We start from the raw sequence: 21,752 nt of genomic DNA, 5'->3' as shown, positions 1-21,752 counted from the left end.
CGGCCAATCAGATTTGACCTTTCGGGGAGCACAGTGACCCGCGCACAGGTAGATGTTGTACTCATTCACACACACACACGCTCACACACACACACCCCCACACACGCACACACGCGCACACACACCAAGGCTGATCGGATCCATACTCAAGCTGACTGGAGGTTTTCAATAATTTTGTAATGTTTGCCTACTAATCTCAATAGGCTATTAACACTGGAATGGAATACAATAAAATGGAATAAAATGAAATAAAATAACACAAAACTAAACTAAACTAAATCAATAATAATTGTATTGTATTGTATTGTATTGTATTGTATTGTATTGTATTGTATTGTATTGTATTGTATTGTATTGTATTGTATTGTATTGTATTGTATTGTATTGTATTGTATTGTATTGTATTGTATAAATTAAATTAAATTAAATTAAATTAAATTAAATTAAATTAAATTAAATTAAATTAAATTAAATTAAATTAAATAGAGAGTTTGTTTGTTTTTGGGTTTTTTTCTCCTATAAAAGGTGTCCATAGATCTCTTGTGAGTTTTAAGTCATGTTATAATGCTGTTAATCCACCAAAAAACAGACCTGGAGTTGTGTTTTGTTTCATTCACACATGTTTGAGTAACACTTTATTATTAGTCCGTACATCTCCAAAGCTCAAAACGCTCTGTTCCACCTTGTGATGTCATGATCATAGACTGTATAAAGGGGTGGGTTTTTAGCAACGCTGTCAATCAAACCTGTTGCTAACGCTAGCGGGAGCGACCTCAGGGAAAGAAGGCGCCTGATTTGTCTGTTATTAATGTTCATATCTTAATTTTACAGAAAAAATTCCAAAATATCATGTAGAGCGGGTTAATATGAACATTTTAAAACCAAAATGACGAGTCTGACAGCTGCAATTATAGAGAGAGGGGACAGTTTTTCAATAGAAAGTGAATTGGAGCCAGAGTTGATAGAGCCAGAAGTGCGCACATGCTCACTTCCTGCTAGCAGGTTAGCAATGTCCATTTAAATATACAGTCTATGGTCATGAAGTGGTAGGCTCCTTTTACCTTTTGTTCAGTAGAGAAATTATCCAAATGATTCTAGTGAAGGTTTGTGGAGCACTTCCTGTATTACCACATGACATCACAAGGTGGAACAGAGCGTTTTTTTTCAACTCCAGGTCTGTTTGTGACGAGGAAACAACATTAAAACATTAAAACAGATCAGAAAATGGCATAAAATGGGACGTTTAAATTTACTTACTATATAAATGAATAAACTACTATTTACACTGTATTGTATGTGTATAAGTTCAAAAAATCATGTTATATAAATGTCATGAGTGAAATCTACAAAACCCATCTCAAAAATAAAATAAAACTGTACAAAATCCATACGTAAAGGTTCATTTTAAGCGTATAATTTCCCGGTGGCGTCTCTTTTACATGTAGAGCGTGTTCACCTCCTTACAGGTACGCTCGTCTATGTGTACGAGCCGCCATCTGCTCCGGTCCCAACTTCAGAGGGTCCGACCGTCTGTCCTGTCACCCAGGGGCCCGTCTCCTCCCGGGACCCCCCGCCTTCCCCCCCTTCCCGCTTTAGCCGATCTCCCTGGCAGCTGATTGGCTACATGTGTCAGCCCCGTTCACCGTCACTGTCCCGCTTCCAATATGGACCCCACCGGGTTTATTAAACGTGATCAAGGAGAGTCGAGTGGAGCCTCTGATACGGCAGAGCTCAGGCTGAGGAGGTGGCAGGGTTTTTGTTTTAGGTGTTTTAGACTTTTTGTTAATAAAAACACACAAAGTCACTCACACACACACACACACACACACACAAGCAGACAAAGAGAAGGAGTTAGTGAGATTATAACACACAGGAAACGGAGAGGACGGTGGGATGAAGTAGACACGAGACCAAAGGTGGAATATAAGGTCAGGATAAAAATAGATTTGTTTTGAGTAAATTCTAGCTAAAGTCTAAATGAAGAATCAGGATATTTTTTGTTTTTTTAGACTGAAAAACTAAAGATATAAGTTGGATTTTTGTCTGATTAGGCTGTATTCACACGTGGACTGGTTTAGTCCTGGTTTGAGTCCAATTTAGGTCAAATGTCGACTTGGTTTGGGCTTGTTCTAATCCTGGTTTAGTCCTGGTCAAGTCCCGATCTAGTTGGTGGGTGGGACTGATTTTAATGCTTTGTAAAGCACTTTGTGTTACTTTTTTTTTGTATGAAAAGTGCTCTATAAATAAAGTTTGATTTGATTTGATTTGATTTGGATTTTGGTTTTGATTTTGATTTGATTTAGTTCTAGTCTACATCTGGTTTAGTCCTGGTCTACTCTGGGTCTAGTCTTGTTCAGTTCTCATTTAGTCCTGGTCTAGTCCTGGTTTAGTCTTGGTCTAATCATGGTTTAGTCCTGGTCTCGTTCTGGTCTAGTTCTGGTTCAGTTCTGGTCTACTCCTGGCCTAGTCTTGGTTTAGTTCTGATTTAGTCCTGGTCTATTCCTGGTTTAGCTCTGGTCTAGTCATGGTCTAGTCCTGGTCTAGTCCTGGTTTAGCTCTGGTCTAGTCCTGGTTTAGCTCTGGTCTAGTCCTGGTCTAGTCCTGGTCTATTCCTGGTTTAGATCTGGTCTAGTCCTGGTCTAGTCCTAGTCTAGTCCTAGCCTAGTCCAGTCCTGGTCTAGTCCTGGTCTAGTTCGTGTGGACGCCCCCTTGAGTCCTGTATATAAACTACAGGTTCATGACCGGGTTTTTTGAATTTGTAAATTAAAAAGTACAAATATATTTAATTTAAAACCACATTATAATTTGAGTGAATATGTCCGACGTGACTGTCCTTGTGTGAGTCCAGTGTCCACGGTTCCTCGCGTCTCTCACACATCTCCACATTATAGTGCGTTAAGTTAACCGCTCCGTGCACACACTGCAGTCACATTTGCATGAGCACCGTGGCTGTACCTGGAGCAGTTCCCAGCGTGTGTTCAGTTCCTCGATGCGTTCGCGGTTGCTAGGAGACAGCTGGATGTCATGCGGTCCGAACGTGGACGCCAGCTGGTTCATACGTTTCACATCGTTTTCAATGGGAGCGATCTCTTCCTGGAACTCCTACACACACAAAAACACAAACACACAAACACACAAACACACGAGCGTCACGGCAGAAGAGCGAGGCGAGACGCGTAAAGCATGTTTTCTATTTCCATTATTACGAACGAAGAGATTATTGACAGGATTACGGAGGATCACTTGAGAAATCCCATACATCCATTATAATGTGTAGCTTGACCTTCAGTGTGTTAATAACAGGGATTAGTCTAATACAAACATAATTAACTAAAGATTATACGCTCAGATTATCTCCCATTTTGAACGTATATTAAAGGTGCTACTGTATATTACACAAAATGACTCTCGTGAGCTTTAAATCGTGTTATAATGTTGTTACCTCTTCCAAAACGTACGTGGAGTCGCGTTTTGTTTCATTCTTACATGTTTGTAGTAACACTTTATTATTCCTCTGTACATCTCCAACGCTCAAAATGCTCCGTTCCACCTTGTGATGTCATAAAGTGGTAGTTTTTCTAAATTTGTTTTACCTTTAGTTCAGTAGAGATTAACAATTCCAGAAGCTGAAAGGATCCAAATGATTCTAGAAATGAAAGTGTGTGGAGTTTAAAAACAAAACGCAGTGGAGCACTTCCTGTATCACCACATGATGACATCACAAGGTGGAACACAGTGTTTTTCCGTTTAAGCGAAGAACTCAGCCTAAACGTGTAGACTTCGTGTGTCCTGCGTTCGCATACAAACTCATAATGACTCTTACCTTGACCCTCTCGATGTGCTCGGGCAGAGAGTCCAGCACCATGTCCCCCACGGGCTCCCAGGCGTCCCGCACCATCTCGGCCTGCCTCAGCTGCCCGTCCAGCAGCTCCTGAGCCTCCTGCAGCTCCAGGAGACGCTCCAGAGCCAGCTCCAGCCTCCTCTGCCACTCCGCCGCGTCCGCACACAAACGCTCCCAACGCTTCGTCACCTCGTCGCCCTCGGAACGCAGGACCCGGCCCACGTGATGCGCTCGCTCCTCCGGGCTGATGTCTGCCACGAGATACCAGGAAGTTTTGTTTTTTGCTGAATTTTCAAGTACTTTATGGGTAGCTTAAGTTGTAAATGTGCTATATAAATAAACGGACTATACGTTTATTTAGTTTATTTCTATAGCACATTTATAACAACTTAAGCTGGTCAAAGTACTTTACGTAAAAGTCGGCAAAAAAACAAATATACAAATAACATGACACATAAATAAAAAGAAAAATAAAGAACAAGAACAAATAAAAAGAAAAAGAAAACATCAAGATATCCTGTCAAGCTCGTGTTAAATGTCAGGGAGAAGAGGTGGATTTTCAGTCTGGTCTTAAACTGCGTTAAAAAAACTGAGAAGATCTGACCACAGACTGTATAAAGACGTAGACTAAGTGACCGTGATGTCGGTATTTATGTTCATATCTTGATTTACGGACACGAGAGCGAAATAAAAACACCAGGATCACGTAGAGCGGGTTAATATGAACATTTAAGACCAAAATGATGAGGCTCACTGCTGCATTTACAGAGAGGGGAGACGCAGAGGCTAGCAGGTTAGCTTTGTCCATTTATATATACAGTCTATGGTCCGAGTTGCTAATTCTTGAAATATTCCAAAAATTGAGGCTTTGTTGAAAATTCTAAACTCATATTCAAAATGTAATTGATAATCTTTAATCACACATGGGTTTAGTGTGTTTTGGCTAAATTTCAAGTGTTTGCGATGAAAACTGTGCGAGGAGATGTCCTAAATGCGAGGGTATGCGCTTTTTTGTCATTCCCGGGTTTGATCCAATATGGCCGACTTCCTGAACATTTTAGGGCGGGGTCATAATATCATTTTTATCATGTCCTGATAATACGAACATTTTAAGACCAAAATGACGAGTCTGACAGCAGCAGTTACAAAGAGATGGGACACAGTTTTTCAATAGAAAGTGAATTGGAGCCAGAATCGATGGAGCCAGAACCGCGTCTACGCTCACTTTTTATTTAGAACCTGGCGGCTAGCGGGTTAGCTATGTCCATTTACATATACAGTCCATGGTAATGACATAAATACCCCCATACACTTTACACCTGATGCCCTTTCTTCTTCTGCTCCTGCTGTTGTGCTCATGTTTACACTTTTAGGTTTTTTAGATGAGCTCTTACACCTTTTATATTGCACTTTACATCAAAACTATGCAGCGTCTGATGCTCTAAACGGAATTTCGTTGTTTTCTGTGACAATGACAATAAAATCTCGAATCTCGAACCTGAATCGCCAGCAGAAGAGAGCGTAGACTTGTTTTTGAGATGTGGTGCGTGAATGTGAGATAAGGCAGAACACAGTCAGCTGCTGCGCTCTGATAAGACCACGGGGACTTTTGCTTTGTTTTGCTTAGATTTATTAAAGAACGTAACAATGGAAGTAAGTTTGAAGTCTTGCAGCGGGGAATAAACACTATATTATAGATTCATAGAAAGCTTCCGTGTTGTTTGTTGACGATAAAATGTACAGAAATGATGAGTAAGCAGTCTTAAATTACACAAAACGGACTATTGTGAGGTTTTAGCCATGCTATAATGCTGTTAGCGCCTCAAAAACAGACCTGGACTTGTGTTTTGTTTCATTTACACATGTTTAAGTAACTTTTGCATCAGTCTTGCTACATTTCCAAACCTCAAAATGCTCTGTTCCACCTTGTGATGTCATGAAGTGGTCGTTTTCAAGCTAACCGCTACCTTTCACCTTTTGTTCAGTAGTAGATTGTCAATTCCAGGGCTGAAATTGTACAAATGATTCTAGAAATTAAGGTGTACGGAGTTTAAAAACACAGTGGAGCACTTCCTGTATCACCACATGATGACATCACAAGGTGGAACGGAGTGTTTTCAGTCTGAGAGAAGAACATCAGAAGGTCGACCCAAACAAAACACTGACCCCTGCTGGAGATTTACGCAGAAAAGCGCAAAAAATACCTGATAAATCTGCACTCACGCCCTGAGCTAAACATGCTCGCTTAGCAAAAATGTTATAATTAGCCAATTTATCACAGAAAAAAAAACAAAAACTTGGCATAAACACATGTACTACTTACTGCCTTTATCCATACTCTTTAGTTTAGCTACACGGACCAAATTCAAAACTCAATAACCCAAAATGTCCACTTCACTTAAAAAGCTCGCCTCAGATTGTTCCGGTAAGTGCTGTCATTAGCCGCTGTGACAAGAGCTGTACGTCAGACCACTCAAAACGCCGCCGCCTCCATTTTATTAACACACGAGGGCTGAATTTACAAGAAGCAAAGTCCTACATAACCACTTCCACCGCTAAGGTCAATCGCCGCGCTAAAATACCCCCTTCGGAGCGTTAGCGATTAGCATGGAGAGGTTTCTTTCCAGCTCGCCGTGGTCAGGACAACAGTTCATTGGGTTTACATAATGCCGGTAATTTTGTAACCAGGCTGCGGCGAGCGCGGTCTGTCTATGTGCACGAGCGTGTTAAACTCCATTAGCTTAGCGTCACCGGGCTGTAGCTAAGGTGCAGAGTTCAGAATGTGACTCACGAGACCGAGGAAAAAAAAACAACTCTTTGTCTGAGGATCCCTAAATGATAACAGTCATAATTAAAAGTCCTATATTACACAAAATGGACTCTCGTGAGCTTTGAGTCGTGTTCTAATGTTATTACGGCATCAAAAACAGACCTGGAGCTGCGTTTTGTTTCATTCTGTTCCACCTTGTGATGTCATAAAGTGGTCGTTTTCAAGTTAACAGCTCCTTTTACCTTTAGCTCAGTAGAGATTTACAATTCCACCAGTGAAATGATCCAAATTATTCTACAAATGAAGGTGTGTGGAGTTTAAAAACACAGCGGAGCACTTCCTGTATCACCACATGATGACATCACAAGGTGGAACAGAGTGTTTTCAGTTTGAGAGAAGAGCTCAGCCTAAATATGCAGGTTTGTTTGTGTGTTAAACATGTGTCAGGGAATAGTGTAATATGGGCCTGTTAATGTAGGGTTTTGTGCGTTTGTGTGTTTTTAAATGGCAGGAACGAGGTAAGACAAGAGTGTATTTGTAGCAACAAAACGCTAACGAGGGCGGAGAGTGCTGACGCTGACGCTTTGCTCCAGCCTAGCATAAAAAGTGTGATGTTAAGGTTTTTAAAGCAGTGAACAAACTGAGAGGCAACTCTGAAACGACATCAAATAAAACTGTTTGAAATTATTATAAATATATATAAACATGAACATTTTTAAGATATGATTTGTTATTTTGGAGGTAAACAGTATTTCCTCTTTAAAATGCCATATTCTTAAAGCAAACTCAAGGCCCGTGGGCCAAATGTGGCTCTTCACATCATTTTATGTGGCCCTCGACAGGGTAAATTAATGTAATTTTATCAGGAAATACGCAGTTACACAGATATATTTTTACATCTAGGCAAAAGCGTATGTAATATTTGTAATTTGAATAGGTAATAAATACAGAAACCGTTAATTAACAAGTTTTAAAAAAAGTAGTTTTGCTGATGTGGTCCTCGGTGACGCCCCTGCCATAAAGTAAAATCAACCTTTATTTGTCCCACAATGGAGAAATTACTATACTTTCACAATCTTTAACTCTAACTGCTTGATATTTGTTTCCTTGTTTCCATTTAGACAATCTTGCTGATGCTCAAAGTCCGAGTTACAAATCAGGTCTGTGGAGTGGCGACCGTGCTCACAGTTAGAACGCATGTTTTTCTATGCATTTTTCAGTAGTAAAAACGTCAGTAACTGTTACGTTTAATGCCATATTGAGAACAGGTGCTTCCTAAAAAGTTACTGTCAAGGAAATCATCTGTAAAATAATGTCAGAACATACAAGACTGTGTTGTTTTTTTGCATTTGCACCAGTAAACAAACAGTCCCACTACTGACAGACAGAGTTTCTGCTGCAGTGGGCCCAGAGCAGTGGAGTAATACACGAGGTCCAAGCACTTCCCCAAGAATAATTTGCATTTAGGTCAGTCTGGCTGGACATTTGGTCGTCTTAGCTCAGAGAAGTAACACCTTTTCATTAGCTGATTACATCTGAGCACAGGTCAGGATGATCAAACAACAGGCGTGTGAATGGAAAACCTAAAGTTAGCGATAGCCTCCTGTGAGACTAAAGGATTTGACAAAGACTAGTGTGACTTTTAACACTTCTTGGAGTGTATATTGACTAAAATTGTAAATTGCAAATGTATAGTACTACAAAACATTAACATAAACTGCATAAAGACGTGGACTGAGTGAATGCGACGTCACCCACGGCGTTCGGCTCCAGTCAAATGAAGCTCATCGACGCTAGCAGTTATAGCGGCTAATTTGGAGTGAAGTTGCATATTTGGAAGACTGACTGCAAGTGTCATAGCAACCAAAGAGCCAATCTGAAAGGAGGCTGTTGAAGGTAACGTCTCTTCCCGCCGGCACCGCTGGTTTAGCAGGGAGTGGGCGCTTAGTAACGCTGTCAATCAAACCTGTTGCTAACGCTAGCGGAGTGATCTCAGGAAAAAGAAGGCGCCTGATTTGTCTGTTATTTATGTTCATATCTTGATTGACGAACACAATAACGAAAAAAATAAAAAAACACCAGCATCATGTAAAAAGGGTTCGGAGCGAAGTTGCATATTTGGATGTCCGACGGCGAGTATCCTAGCAACCAAAGAGCCAATCTGGAGCGAGACTGTTGAAAGTAACACCTCTTTGCCCTTAACAACGTCGTCAGGGAAAGAAGTCGCCTGATTTGTCTGTTATTAATGTTCATATCTCGATTTACAGACACAATAGTGAAATAAAAACCCCATGATCATGTCGAGCGGGTTAATACGAACATTTTAAGACCAAAATGACGAGTCTGACAGCAGCAGGTACAGAAACAGGGAGCGTGGGAGCTAGCAGGTTAGCTATGTCCATTTATATATACGGTCTATGGTCTAATTAGCTTCTTAGTTAGCATTATTACCTCTTTGTTCAGGAGATGGAGTTTCTCTGGGCAACTCAGACAGAAACGTTCCAACATCGTCCAGAGCTTTGGTCACCACCGGCTCCTTGGCCCTCATGTCTCTCCTGAAGCCCTGCGGAAAAACATCGGCACAGAGTCTCAATCATAGTTTTTGACATGGGCGGAATAACAAGTAGCTCTCTTATTTAACATGCCGCTAAAAGCCTTCGCTAATGCATCGCGGGACCCCATCACTTTAGTTTTAACGCATCAACTGACCAACGCATCCAGCCAATCACGTCTCCCAATTCTCCCTCTCCTTTAAAATAGCTCACACGAAATGGGTTTTTGATTTAACCTGTACAGCAGACTTTAATTTGCATAATGTGTGTCCGAGAGATCACAAATGGACGTTTTTTTTAGTTTTTTTTTTAGGAGAAACCGCCAAGCTTTTGTTCAAAAAGTGAATGGATTTTTTCGAGCCGGGAATATTTAATTGAGGAAGTGAATTTTTTCTTTTATTTTTAGACGTCGGCTAAACAAGTGCGTCTTTATGAGAGTAACGCCGCTCCGCTTTAGTTCATTTGCTTGACTCGTCTTTTTAATTCAAACTCTTTCAACCCGGTATATAAATATGCAAATGAGGGTTGCGTCAACTGGCAGTTACTTTTGCCTGGAGTTTTTGGTGTACTCCGAGTTGTCAGATTTGGTCCGATATGTGTTTAAGTGTACCGTGTTTTCCGGAGTATAAGTCGTACTGGAGTATAAGTCGCACTGGAGTATAAGTCGTACTGGAGTATAAGTCGCATTGCAGTATAAGTCGCACTGGAGTATAAGTCGCACTGGAGTATAAGTCTCACTGGAGTATAAGTCGTACTGGAGTATAAGTCGCACTGGAGTATAAGTCGCACTGGAGTATAAGTCTCACTGGAGTATAAGTCGTACTGGAGTATAAGTCGCACTGGAGTATAAGTCGTACTGGAGTATAAGTCGCATTGCAGTATAAGTCGCACTGGAGTATAAGTCTCACTGGAGTATAAGTCGCACTGGAGTATAAGTCGCACTGGAGTATAAGTCGCACTGGAGTATAAGTCGCACTGGAGTATAAGTCGCACTGGAGTATAAGTATCACTGGAGTATAAGTCACACTGGAGTATAAGTCGTACTGGAGTATAAGTCGCTCTGGAGTATAAGTCGCTCTGGAGTATAAGTCGCACTGGAGTATAAGTCGCTCTGGAGTATAAGTCGCTCTGGAGTATAAGTCGTACTGGAGTATAAGTCGCTCTGGAGTATAAGTCGCTCTGGAGTATAAGTCGTACTGGAGTATAAGTCGCTCTGGAGTACAAGTCGCACCAGCCAAAAATGCATAATAATGAAGAAAAAAAACACGTTTCACATATAAATCGCATCTGAGTATAAGTCGCAACTCCAGCCAAACTATGAAAAAACGTAAAAACTGCGACTTATATTCTGGAAAATACGGGAAGTTAATGCCGTGCAAAGTCCTTGATCCAAATGGACCACGCCCCCTTAAATCTGGGCGTGTGATTGGTCAAACAAACAAACAAAAAAAAAAGAAACAAAAAAAAGCATCTTTAATTCCTCGTCAATTTAAAAAAGAAATTTGACCTTAATCTCCGCGTGCTCGTCTCCATGGAAATGCTATTGCTTTGTCTAGAATATTCCACAGTATAAATTAAACCTATCTATCGCACAGGACGGCACTGCGCTACGTTACAATTCAGATCTGTGGAGAGGCGCCCCTATTTACAAGAGGAATTATTGTATTTTTGAGTAATGGAAACACCCTTAATGATTAAATGCTAGATGATTATGTTTAATGTCATACCATGGAACATTCCAGGCAAAGCAATAACATCTCCATGGAGACAAGTACAGGGCGGACCCATCACCAAAAAAGTAGCACAATGCACCTTTAAACTATTATTTACTTTTAGCATGAGACATTAAAGAGGGGGTATTTTACTTCTATGAGGACATTTTTGACGCTCTAAGTCTCCCCTCCTTTTGCTCTCCATGCTAAGCCACTCCCCGTTCAGAGCGCCATCACAACACAATCATCACACCAGGTTTGTGAAGTCGTAGTGCACAGTTTTACATCATGTTTTTGTATATTTATGGAGAGTTGTCGTGTGGGAGCGTGGGTAATGTAGGCTTGTGGGCGGAGCCTCGTACAGAATCTTAAAGCTAAACGTAACTAGGGTTTGAATAGGGCCTGGGAGAGATCGCTAGATTACTCAAACATGCATGAATGACAGTTAAAACCTCTTCAGGAATGTTTTTGATGAGGGAACAACGTTATAACATGGAAAAAAGCTAAAAAAAACAACACGATTTTGCTAAATATCTTGTTAAAAATAGAAACCACTTCAGTTTCTGTGTTTTTGCAGTATAATTTTGAGCACATGGAGTTTTTGGTTTAGCGTTAAGTCTCCGTACGAATAAACCCGTGTACATGTAGATCCCTGTGGGGGCTCGGGCTCCCACGGAATATTCCAAATCCCGGTGGAATTTTCCAAGATAAACAAAGCCTAATTGTTTTCTGTTTTATGCTTTTTAGCTTGAGGCTATGAAAAACCCCACAAATGCTAAAGCTATAAACAGGAACTTTAAATATTCATGCTTTATATTGCGCACTCCACAACTGCCACTTTACTCAATGACACAGCAGTATTCTCGTCGCTATAACAACCCCAATATTAGGACTGGGACGTCAAATAAAAATCTACTTGTGATCGGAGCCCTGTGCAGTACAGAATGTGTTCAGACAAATTTACATAAACGTTGGATCGCAGTGTGACTCTGAAGTGCTGTACGTTTGCAATTTGTTTTCTCCCCGACAAAACCCACAATGTCGATGAAACGTTCTGCACCGACAAAGACGCCTACGAAGGTTTGAACTTTGAGAGAGTTTAAACGAGAGAGAAATGTGAGAAAATGTTAACGCCTGTGTGAGAAAAGTGTATAAAGTGTGTGGTGAGGGGGTTTACAGCAAAAAACATAGAATAATTGTAAAAAATAAAGCTGATACTTCGCAGATTTTGCCTGTTGCGGGTTATTTTTAGAACGTAACCCCCGCGATAAACTTTTCCTATTGGTCAGGCTTTGTGCTGAATGAAGTACTCAATTTGGTTACTTAAAAGTACTAAAGTACAGATAAAAAAAAAACTCAAATAAAAGTAAAAGTATCACATGAAAAAATCTACTTAAGTATTTAAGTACCTGTTTAAAAATGTACTTTAAGAGTAAAACGTGTTGTTCATTTGTTAACGTATTAAATGTTGTGATATTGCTCAAAAATGATACAGATTTTGGTCAACAGTTGCAATAAATTTATTCATTTTTTTATTAATTTTGTGTGTTTATTCTTGTTTTGCTTAAAGTCAAACCTTGAACTCGAAAACTTTAATGAAGATGTTTCCACGAACATGGTAAAAATAAACCCTCAAATCAGACGAAAAGTACTTTTCACTTTTGAGTCTATGATTATCATAGCAACCAAAGAGCCAATCAGGAGCGAGGCTGTTGAAGGTACTGTCCACACCACTAGGAGCAAACGCCAGCAGGAACGACTCTGAGGAAAGAAGGCGCCTGATTTGTCTGTTATTAATGTTCATATCTTGATTTATGGACAAAATAGCGAAATAAAAACACCAGGATCATGTAGAGCTCACTTCCTATTTGGAACGCAGCAGCTAGCAGGTTAGCTATGTCCATTAATAGCAAAACGAAAATAAAATCTGTCAAGTGGGCAAAACGTTGTAAAAGTGAAGACTTTTCGCTGCTCATCCAAGGAAGAGTGCAGTGAGCGTTACACTGGAGAAACTAAACAGCTGCTCCATAAGAGAATGAACCAACACCGTCACAAGAGCAGCTCAGGACCACAGTCTGATGTTCATCTCCATCTCAAAGACACTAATCACTCCTTTGAAGAGAGTGAAGTTCAGATCTGAGCCAGAGAAAAGAAATGGTTTGAGACGGGAGTTAACGAAGCTATTTTTGTTAGGATCTACAACTCTATCCTCAGACCCAAAACAAACAGGAAACAAAGAGAACAAGAGATGTTTCAGTGTAGTTAGCTCCTCCCTCCAGCAGAAATTGAAGCGTTTTGTCCACTTGATATATTTTATTTTTCTTTTGCGATGGATCAGACCTGGAACGACTGAGGAATTACACAGATTTGTCCGTTCCCGTGTCCGCTCCGTGCACAAACGTACGCACGCTGTCGGAGTCTTGTGTGAGTCATGTGCTACATACAAAGATGACATTAAAGGACTTCTCCCATTGATGTGAGACGTTGGAACAGTGATCTAAATGTAGTACACGGACAAAGATTAAAGAGTACCCTGTGCGTGTCAAGCTGGGCCTGCACAGCGGGGACGTCGCCCCCTACAGGCGGTTCCTGCTCCAGCTGCTGGTTCTTCATCCGCAGCCAGTTTAACAGCTCCTGCAGGGACATGTGCAGCCTCTTCCAGGGGGCCATCTCCGAGTCCAAGTGAGCCCTGCGACAGTTTACACATTTTATTATCCACGCTATAATGACAAAGTTAAAACTGTTCTGTCTCGTTAAAAGTCTGAACACCAGTCTAAATTAAACGTTTATTTACCTCAAGGAACCACTTACCACATCGTACCAGACTGCCCTACTAATAATGTTTACGTCCAGAGCGGGATTCGAACCGCAAACCTTCGGGTCAGTGGACAAACGCTCTACCAACGTTTATTTATTCAACTCAAACTACTCAGTAAAACACAAATCTGTTTACTCACCTTCTCGGTTGCACTGTGTAACTTTTCTAGTACTGGTTTCGCTACCTACTTGTCTCCATGGAGATGTTACTGCCTTGCCTGTAATGTTCCGCAGTATTACATTAAACGTATCTGTCTTAAATGTGTTCAATTATAGGAGTTTTTATTGCTCAAAATTTAAATAAAATAAAATTCACATGATCAGTGTGAGCAGGGTTGCCTCTCCGCAGATGTGACCTACCAGATTGTAACTTAGTTTAATGGCGTCACCTTGTCTCTATAGATACAAACAGTGGCATACGCTCCACCAGAAAAGTTACACAGTGCATCTTTAAATGTAAAAACCCATATTACCCATAGAGGGCCAAATATAACGCTATTTTTATAATGTTTTCTCGTCCAAAAAAGACCTGGAGTTGTGTTTTGTTTCATTGTTTAAGATTCAAACAAGTTCTCTCAAACTGAAAACACTCTGTTCCACCTTGTGATGTCATCAAGTGGTAATACAGGAAGTGCTCCACTGTGTTTTTAAACTCCACACACCTTCACTAGAATCATTTGGATCATTTCAGCTCCTGGAGTTGTCAATCTCTACTAAACAAAAGGTAAACAGTAGCTTTTAACTTGAAAACTACCACTTGATGACATCACAAGGTGGAACGGAGCATTTTGAGCTTTGGAGATGTGACAGACTAATAATAAAGTGTGACTCAAACATGTGTGAATGAAACAAAACACAACTCCAGGTCTGTTTTTGATGAGTTAAACCTCACAAGAGCCAATTTCGTGTAATTTAGGACCTTTAAAAAGTGGGCGGGCTCTCTCTGATGATCTGCTTCCGCTATTGGCCGACACCTCATGACATCACCAGGCGGAACGGAGCATTTTGAGCTTGCGTACAAAAAAAAAACGTAACATGCAAACAAGACTACTCAAACGCGCACGAACACGAACGAACCAAAGAACATCTCGCCGCTATGTTTTCTACGTTAGCGCGACCAAACGTTAGCTTAGGGCACACTGCGAACAGCGACAAAGAGCGTAGCTTGTTGACCTCATGCTTAGCGTCTTGCTGCGGAGTTCGGTCCATCTCTGGGTCATGTTGTTCAGTCTTCTCCGGAGCAGGGCTGAGTCTTCCGTGTCCCCCAGTGACATCACGATCCTCTGCCCGTTCTCGTCCAGAGAGTGGTACATCTCCGTGTGTCCGTCTATTTCTCCCTCCAGGTCCTGCCGACACACAAGGAGCAGTTATAAACCCAAATGTATTGTAATAACGAATATTTTTCTCCTAGCGTGGTTGGAGTGCTCGGTAATGGGATCGGGATTCTAAAAGCAGACCCCACCAGCTCCAGGAATGGGCTATAATGCCGAGCTTAATGCGCCGTGAGTGAAACCTTTTGTAGCTTGAAAAAATGTCAAAACGTGTGTGTTTTTTTTGTGTGTTTTTTGGGGTTTTTTGGCGTCGCGTCGGCAGGGGACTTGAGCACAGCGGTTCAAAAATGTTTTTCCTGGAGACGAGCCATTACTGATGCTCTTAAGGAAGCGGGAGGCAGCGCGGGACTGGGCAAACCTGTGTGTCCAAAGTAATGCTAGAGGGAGGCTAGTGTGTGAATAGAAAATAAAAATAAAAACGTGTGAGAGAAATACAGATATATCTTTTTTTTGTTTTATTTAATGAGGCGCAAATGTCAACAGTGATGGAATTTAGCAAAACAATCTCAGTTGTTACTGTTGAAAATTCATTACAGTGCTTCGTAGTATAGAGGTTAAAGACGAAATACGCAACTTTGACAGCTCGCCAGTCCCAGATCTAACCTGTAACTTGGCCAAAATGTGTAGAGAAGTGGGCTAAGTGAGTGCGACGTCACCCACATCGTTCCAGTCAAATGAAGCTAATCGAGGCTAGCAGCTATAGAGGTGAATTTGGAGAGGAGTTCTATATTTAGAACTCTGACCACGAGTATCATAGCAACCAAAGAGCCAATCAGGAGCGAGGCTGTTAAAGGTATCTCTTCCTGCCCACACCGCTGGTTTCGCATGTGGCAAGAGATTAGCAACGCTGTCAATCAAACCTGTTGCTAACGCTAGCGGGAGCAAACTCGGGGGAAAGAAGGCGCCTGATTTGTCTGTTATTAATGTTCATATTTTGATTTACGGACACGCTAATGAAATAAAAACCCCAGGATCATGTAGCGCGGGTTAACATGAACATTTAAGACCAAAATGACGAGTCTGACAGCAGCAGGTACACAGTTTTTCAACAGAAAGTGAATTGGAGCCAGAGCCGATGTAGCCGGAAGCGCACCAAGGCTCACTTCCTGTTTGGAACGAGGCAGCTAGCAGGTTAGCCATGTTAATTTATATAAACAGTCTATGGGCGTGATCTGTTTTTCTTTATGGATATTTACAGGTTTAATGTCACACTGTGGAATATTCCAGACAAAGCAATAATGTCAACAGAAAAGTTACATAGTTCAGTTTTAAACAAAAATAAGTTTGAGCAGTATAAAAGTATTTTAAGTAAAAAAATATGATCATAGTTTGGTGTGTTTGGTGTGAAAATTCTAAACAATTTGTGCTAGTTTGTTAGCAGAATAAGTGCTAAATGCTAATCAAAACATCTATTTGTCTGTAGAAGGGCACAAAGAAAATATGATTAAAATATTGATTAAAATATTGATTAAAATGGCGGAATTATAATCCAGCCATTTTTACCACAAATCTCTCAACTTTATAAAGAAATACTGAAGACAAACTGCACTAAAAACGCTAACATCAACACAGATCACAAAAACTACTGTTAGTGCAAGAAATACAAGAAGTAAAGAGGTTTATGCGAGGAAAAAGTATGTACAGTAATGATGTAACTTTTCTGGTGCCACCTGCTCGTCTCCATGGAGATGTTAATGCTCGGCCTGAAATGTTCCAAAGTATGACATTTAACTTCTCTATCTCGCATTTATTCAATTACATTCCGCTTTTTCTTGCTTAAAATACCTTGAAAAGCATGTATTTGAACTGTGAGCAGGTTTGCCTTCCTACAGATCTGACGTGTAACTGGACCTAGTGGTGTCACTTGAGATACAGACGTTTAACGCCATATTATGGAACATTTTAGACAATAAACCCAATGATAACATCAATACAGACAATTAAACAATTTCAGAAGGGATCAGTTAGTACAAAAAGTATACAAAATATAGTAGTACTACAAGTAGTAGTAGTAGCAGCAGTAATAGTAGAAGTAGTTGTAGTAGTAGTAGTAGTAACAGTAGTAGTAGCAGTAATAACAGCAGTAGTAGCAGTAGTAGTAGAAGTAGTAGTAACAGTAGTAGTAGTAGTAACAATAGTAGTAGCAGTAGAAGTAGCAGTAGTAGCAGTAATAACAGCAGTAGTAGTAGTAGTAGTAGTAACAGTAGTAGGAGCAATAGCAGTAGTAGTAACAGTAGTAGTAGTAGTAGTAGTAGCAGTAACAGTAGTAGTAACAGTAGTAGTAGTAGTAGTAGCAGTAGCAGTAGTAGTAACAGTAGTAGTAGTAGTAGCAGTAGTAGCAACAGTAGTAGTAGTAGTAACAGTAGTAGTAGAAGTAGTAGTAACAGTAGTAGTAGTAGTAACAATAGTAGTAGCAGTAGAAGTAGCAGTAGTAGCAGTAATAACAGCAGTAGTAGTAGTAGTAGTAGTAACAGTAGTAGGAGCAATAGCAGTAGTAGTAACAGTAGTAGTAGTAGTAGTAGTAGCAGTAACAGTAGTAGTAACAGTAGTAGTAGTAGTAGTAGCAGTAGCAGTAGTAGTAACAGTAGTAGTAGTAGTAGCAGTAGTAGCAACAGTAGTAGTAGTAGTAACAGTAGTAGTAGAAGTAGTAGTAACAGTAGTAGTAGTAGTAACAATAGTAGTAGCAGTAGAAGTAGCAGTAGTAGCAGTAATAACAGCAGTAGTAGTAGTAGTAGTAGTAACAGTAGTAGGAGCAATAGCAGTAGTAGTAACAGTAGTAGTAGTAGTAGTAGTAGTAGCAGTAACAGTAGTAGTAACAGTAGTAGTAGTAGTAGTAGCAGTAGCAGTAGTAGTAACAGTAGTAGTAGTAGTAGCAGTAGTAGTAACAGTAGTAGTAGTAGTAGCAGTAGTAGCAACAGTAGTAGTAGTAGTAACAGTAGTAGTAGAAGTAGTAGTAACAGTAGTAGTAGTAGTAACAATAGTAGTAGCAGTAGAAGTAGCAGTAGTAACAGTAATAACAGCAGTAGTAGTAGTAGCAGTAGTAGTAGTAGTAGTAACAGTAGTAGGAGCAATAGCAGTAGTAGTAACAGTAGTAGTAGTAGTAGTAGTAGTAGTAGTAGTAGTAGTAGCAGTAGTAGTAGTAGTAGTAGTAGTAGTAGTAGTAGTAGTAGTAGCAGTAGCACTAGCAGTAATAATATTTAACCTGAACATTGTAGACTCTCCTCCACCACATCTTTAAACCGTGACTCCCAAACTCTCAAAAACCCATCCTCTTCTGTCGTCTTCTGCTCCCCGTCGTCCCGCTGAGCGTCTGAATCCCTCTGTGTTCTGAATCCATAAATCTGTATGAAAGCCCCGTGTGACCGACCTGAGGGAGGGGACCGGACCGCTCCACACAACCGGAATATTCGGAATAAGAATTTGCGAGCGGAGGAGAAGTACCCTCACTCCAAATCCCACACAGAACGATGAGCAGTGCACATTTTTATAATTAAACCTTATCTTCACGGCGTATATAGCGAGCGTGTATTTTTGTGTAGTACTTTTAATTGGACACAGTAGACCGTCGTGGAGTACCCGGGGTCCGCATACAGTACACGCTTTTGTTTTGCGGCTCGTGGAGTGGGCGCGCGGGGTCACAACATGTTCCTTTCCCCAACAAGCTCTTCCTTTTATCACCCACCGCTTTTGCAGTATCTTGCCAGGAAACAGCCGGCCAATCAGGAGGCTGGATGTTGCCGTGTCAGCATTCCTGTCATACCAGCCGAGTGGGAAGTCAAATGAGGATGTGGTGAGATTCCGACCGGGGCTTTGAGCGGGCACTGAGGTCAGGTCTAGACGAGAGTGGGTCGGCGATGGCCCTCAGGTGAGCTATAACCCGGTTTATTGCCTTGTAACTGCCACTCAGTTCAGTAAAGAATGGTTTGTGAGCGGAAAAAAAAAGAAATGTAATGATGTAACTTTCCTGGTGAGTGTCTGCCACCTGCTCGTCTCCATGGAGATGTTAACGCTCGACCGGGAATGTTCCAAAGTGTCGCATTTAACTTCACTGTCTCGAGTTTATTTGATTACATTTAGATTTTTCTTACTTAAAATATCTTGAAAAGCATGTGTTTGAACTGTGAGCAGGCTTGCCTCCACACAGATCTGACCTGTAGTGTGACCTAGAGCTGGTCTCCATGGAGATACATAAGGTTAATGGATGGAATGTTCCCGAGTATGGCATTTAACTTTGCTATCTCTTATTTATTTAATTACATTTAGATTTTTTTTTAACTTAAAATATCTTGAAAAGCAAATATTTGAACTGTGAGCAGGCTTGCCTCCACACAGATCTGACCTGTAGCATGACCTTAAGGTGGGCTTTGCTGGTCTCCATGGAGATACATAAGGTTAATGCATGGAATGTTCCCGAGTATGGCATTTAACTTCTCTATCTCACATTTATTCAATTATATTTTGATTTTTCTTAACTGTGAGCAGGCTTGCCTCCACACAGATCTGACCTGTAGCGCGACCTACAGCTGGTCTCCATGGAGATAAATAAGTTTAATCCCTGGAATGTTCCCGAGTATGGCATTGAACTTCTCTATGTCGCATTTATTCAATTACATTTAGATTTTTCTTATTTAAAATACCTTGAAAAGCATGTATTTGAACTGTGAGCAGGCTTGCCTCCCCAGAGAGCTGACCTGTAGCTTGACCTAGTGGTGGACTTCACTGGTCTCCATGTTGACAGATAAGGTTATTGCATATTTATCACATTTTGTACGGATCCTTCTGTATTTTCACAACATGAACTTTTTACATTTGTTTTATTATCAGAGCACCTAAAATTTAGCTTTATTAGCTTTAGCCTAGCCCCGCTCTGACCAGCGCTAGCTCCGCTTTAGCATCTGTCGCTCTGATTGGTCAAAACGGATCACATGATGCACGTTTCCGTCATCACACGGTGGGCGGGGCTAGACCAGTATCCAGGAAGTAATGATGTAGTAAAATATCTGTTTTCCGAATTCGCGCCAATGAAAACAACACAACGCCATCTTTGGTTCTTTGTCAGATATGATTACACTTCCATGGTTTAATGCCATACTGTGGAACATTCCAGGCGATAAACCCAATAACATCTACACTGAGATTCACATTATTGCAGGTGACGAAGTGTAGACCACAAAAAGTTACATAGTGAGCCTTTAAATATAAGCGTAAATGTTTGAACAGTAAACATTTGTAGCACGCATGTCAAAAACACATGTAATTTAGTCTGAAATCTGAGCGTTTCCATGGATTCGTGGATGTTTTTTGCAAAATATCTGCGTAATATCTGTTGGTATCTGATTCCACTCGGTTCATTTTGTTGTTGTCCCCTTTAGCAAGACACTTTTCTGTATAAATGCGAGTGTGACGAGGTGGTGAAGGTCTCAGAGGCTGTAGGAAAAACATGTCAGAAAACACCTTGAAGTGCACAGTGTTCGCTCTAATAAGAACATATCGATCTTTATGTCGTGTGTGCTCTGGTTTCTGAGCGCCGCGATGGCTGGAGTACTTTCCTTTGCATTACTGTTACGTCACCCCCTGGTTACTGTATATATACGGTGCCATGTATATTCCCGCTTATACACAACTCTAATTCTTACTGAAAAGGTGTTTGGCCTTCGTGAATCAGCTGCAGAGATGTTGTGACTACACTCCCACAAACATAACTTCAGATATAACCCCATCATAAAGAGGATTAGCCATAGACCGTATGTATAAATGGACTTAGCTAACGTGCTAGCCGTCGAGTTTCGAATAAGAAGTGAGCATGTGCGCGCTTCCGGCTCCATCGACTCTGGCTCCAGTTCACTTTCTCTTGATAAACTGATCATTTTGGTCTTAAATGTTCATATTTACCCACGCTACATGATCCCGGTGTTTTTATTTCACTGTTGTGTCCATAAATCAAGATATGAACATTAATAATAGACAAATGATGCGCCTTCTTTTTCTGACGTCGCTCCCGCTAGCGTTAGCAACAGGTTTGATTGACAGCGTTGCTAAGTATCCAGCCCCCTGCTAAACTAGCAGTGTGGGCAGGAAGGGGTGTTACCTTCAACTGGTTCAGTCCTGGTTTAGTCCTGGTTCAGTCCTGGTTCAGTCCTGGTTCAGTCCTGGTTTAGTCCTGGTTTAGACCTACTTTAGTCCTGGTTCAGTCTTGGTTTAGTCCTGGTTTAGTCCCGGTTTAGTCCTGATTCTGGGCCGGTCCCTGACGTCCTCAGAGTGTGAGACGGTTCATATCGCAGGTTTGATTCGACAGCGTTGCTAAGCGAAGGGAAGGGGCGTTACCTTCAACAGCCTCGCCCCTGATTGGCTCTTCGGTTGCTATGATACTCACTGTCAGAATTCCAAATATGTAACTCAGCTCCAGATTCGCCGCTATAACTTCTAGCCTCGATGAGCTTCATTTGACTGGAGCTGAACGCTGTGGACGAGATAATAGCGTTTGTTTTTTTTTTACCTTCCATTGTGCTAGCAGGTTTCGTGCTACTTCGGGCTGATCTTGAAGTCGTTCCTTGTTCGTCGCATCGATGAGCACGTTACAAGTCGTCTCAGCTTCTGTCAGCCAGTTCAGGAACTTCTCCAAATCCAGGTAGAAATTTTGCAGCGTTTTCAGAGCCGTGCCAAGAGCTGCTTCTCGGTCGCCCATACTAGAAAAAAAAACATTTATTAAATCAAACGTGTGATGCAAAA

The 21,752-nt window shown here is 41.0% G+C and overlaps 1 protein-coding gene across 15 annotated transcripts in view; it reads right to left on the bottom strand.

Annotated features, from left to right (window-relative positions):
- The window catches only part of dmd (dystrophin), a 500,656-nt gene that overhangs the window by 101,968 nt on the left and 376,936 nt on the right, over positions 1-21,752 (bottom strand). For 13 of the 15 annotated variants that reach the window (XM_055226238.1, XM_055226248.1, XM_055226250.1 and 10 more), the window contains 6 exons: positions 21,520-21,709; positions 14,866-15,038; positions 13,408-13,564; positions 9,063-9,174; positions 3,824-4,092; positions 2,956-3,102 (listed from right to left, as the gene is read on the bottom strand). In XM_055226238.1, coding sequence (XP_055082213.1) covers positions 2,956-3,102; positions 3,824-4,092; positions 9,063-9,174; positions 13,408-13,564; positions 14,866-15,038; positions 21,520-21,709 — 1,048 coding nt within the window. Of the gene's footprint in view, positions 1-2,955; positions 3,103-3,823; positions 4,093-9,062; positions 9,175-13,407; positions 13,565-14,865; positions 15,039-18,225; positions 18,327-21,519; positions 21,710-21,752 lie in introns of those variants that run through there. The other 2 variants (XM_055226269.1, XM_055226283.1) reach the window with 1 other exon arrangement.

Source organism: Periophthalmus magnuspinnatus, chromosome 2 (genome assembly GCF_009829125.3).
Source record: "Periophthalmus magnuspinnatus isolate fPerMag1 chromosome 2, fPerMag1.2.pri, whole genome shotgun sequence".
NCBI lineage: Eukaryota > Metazoa > Chordata > Actinopteri > Gobiiformes > Gobiidae > Periophthalmus > Periophthalmus magnuspinnatus.
This window is presented reverse-complemented; position numbering and strand designations above follow the sequence as displayed.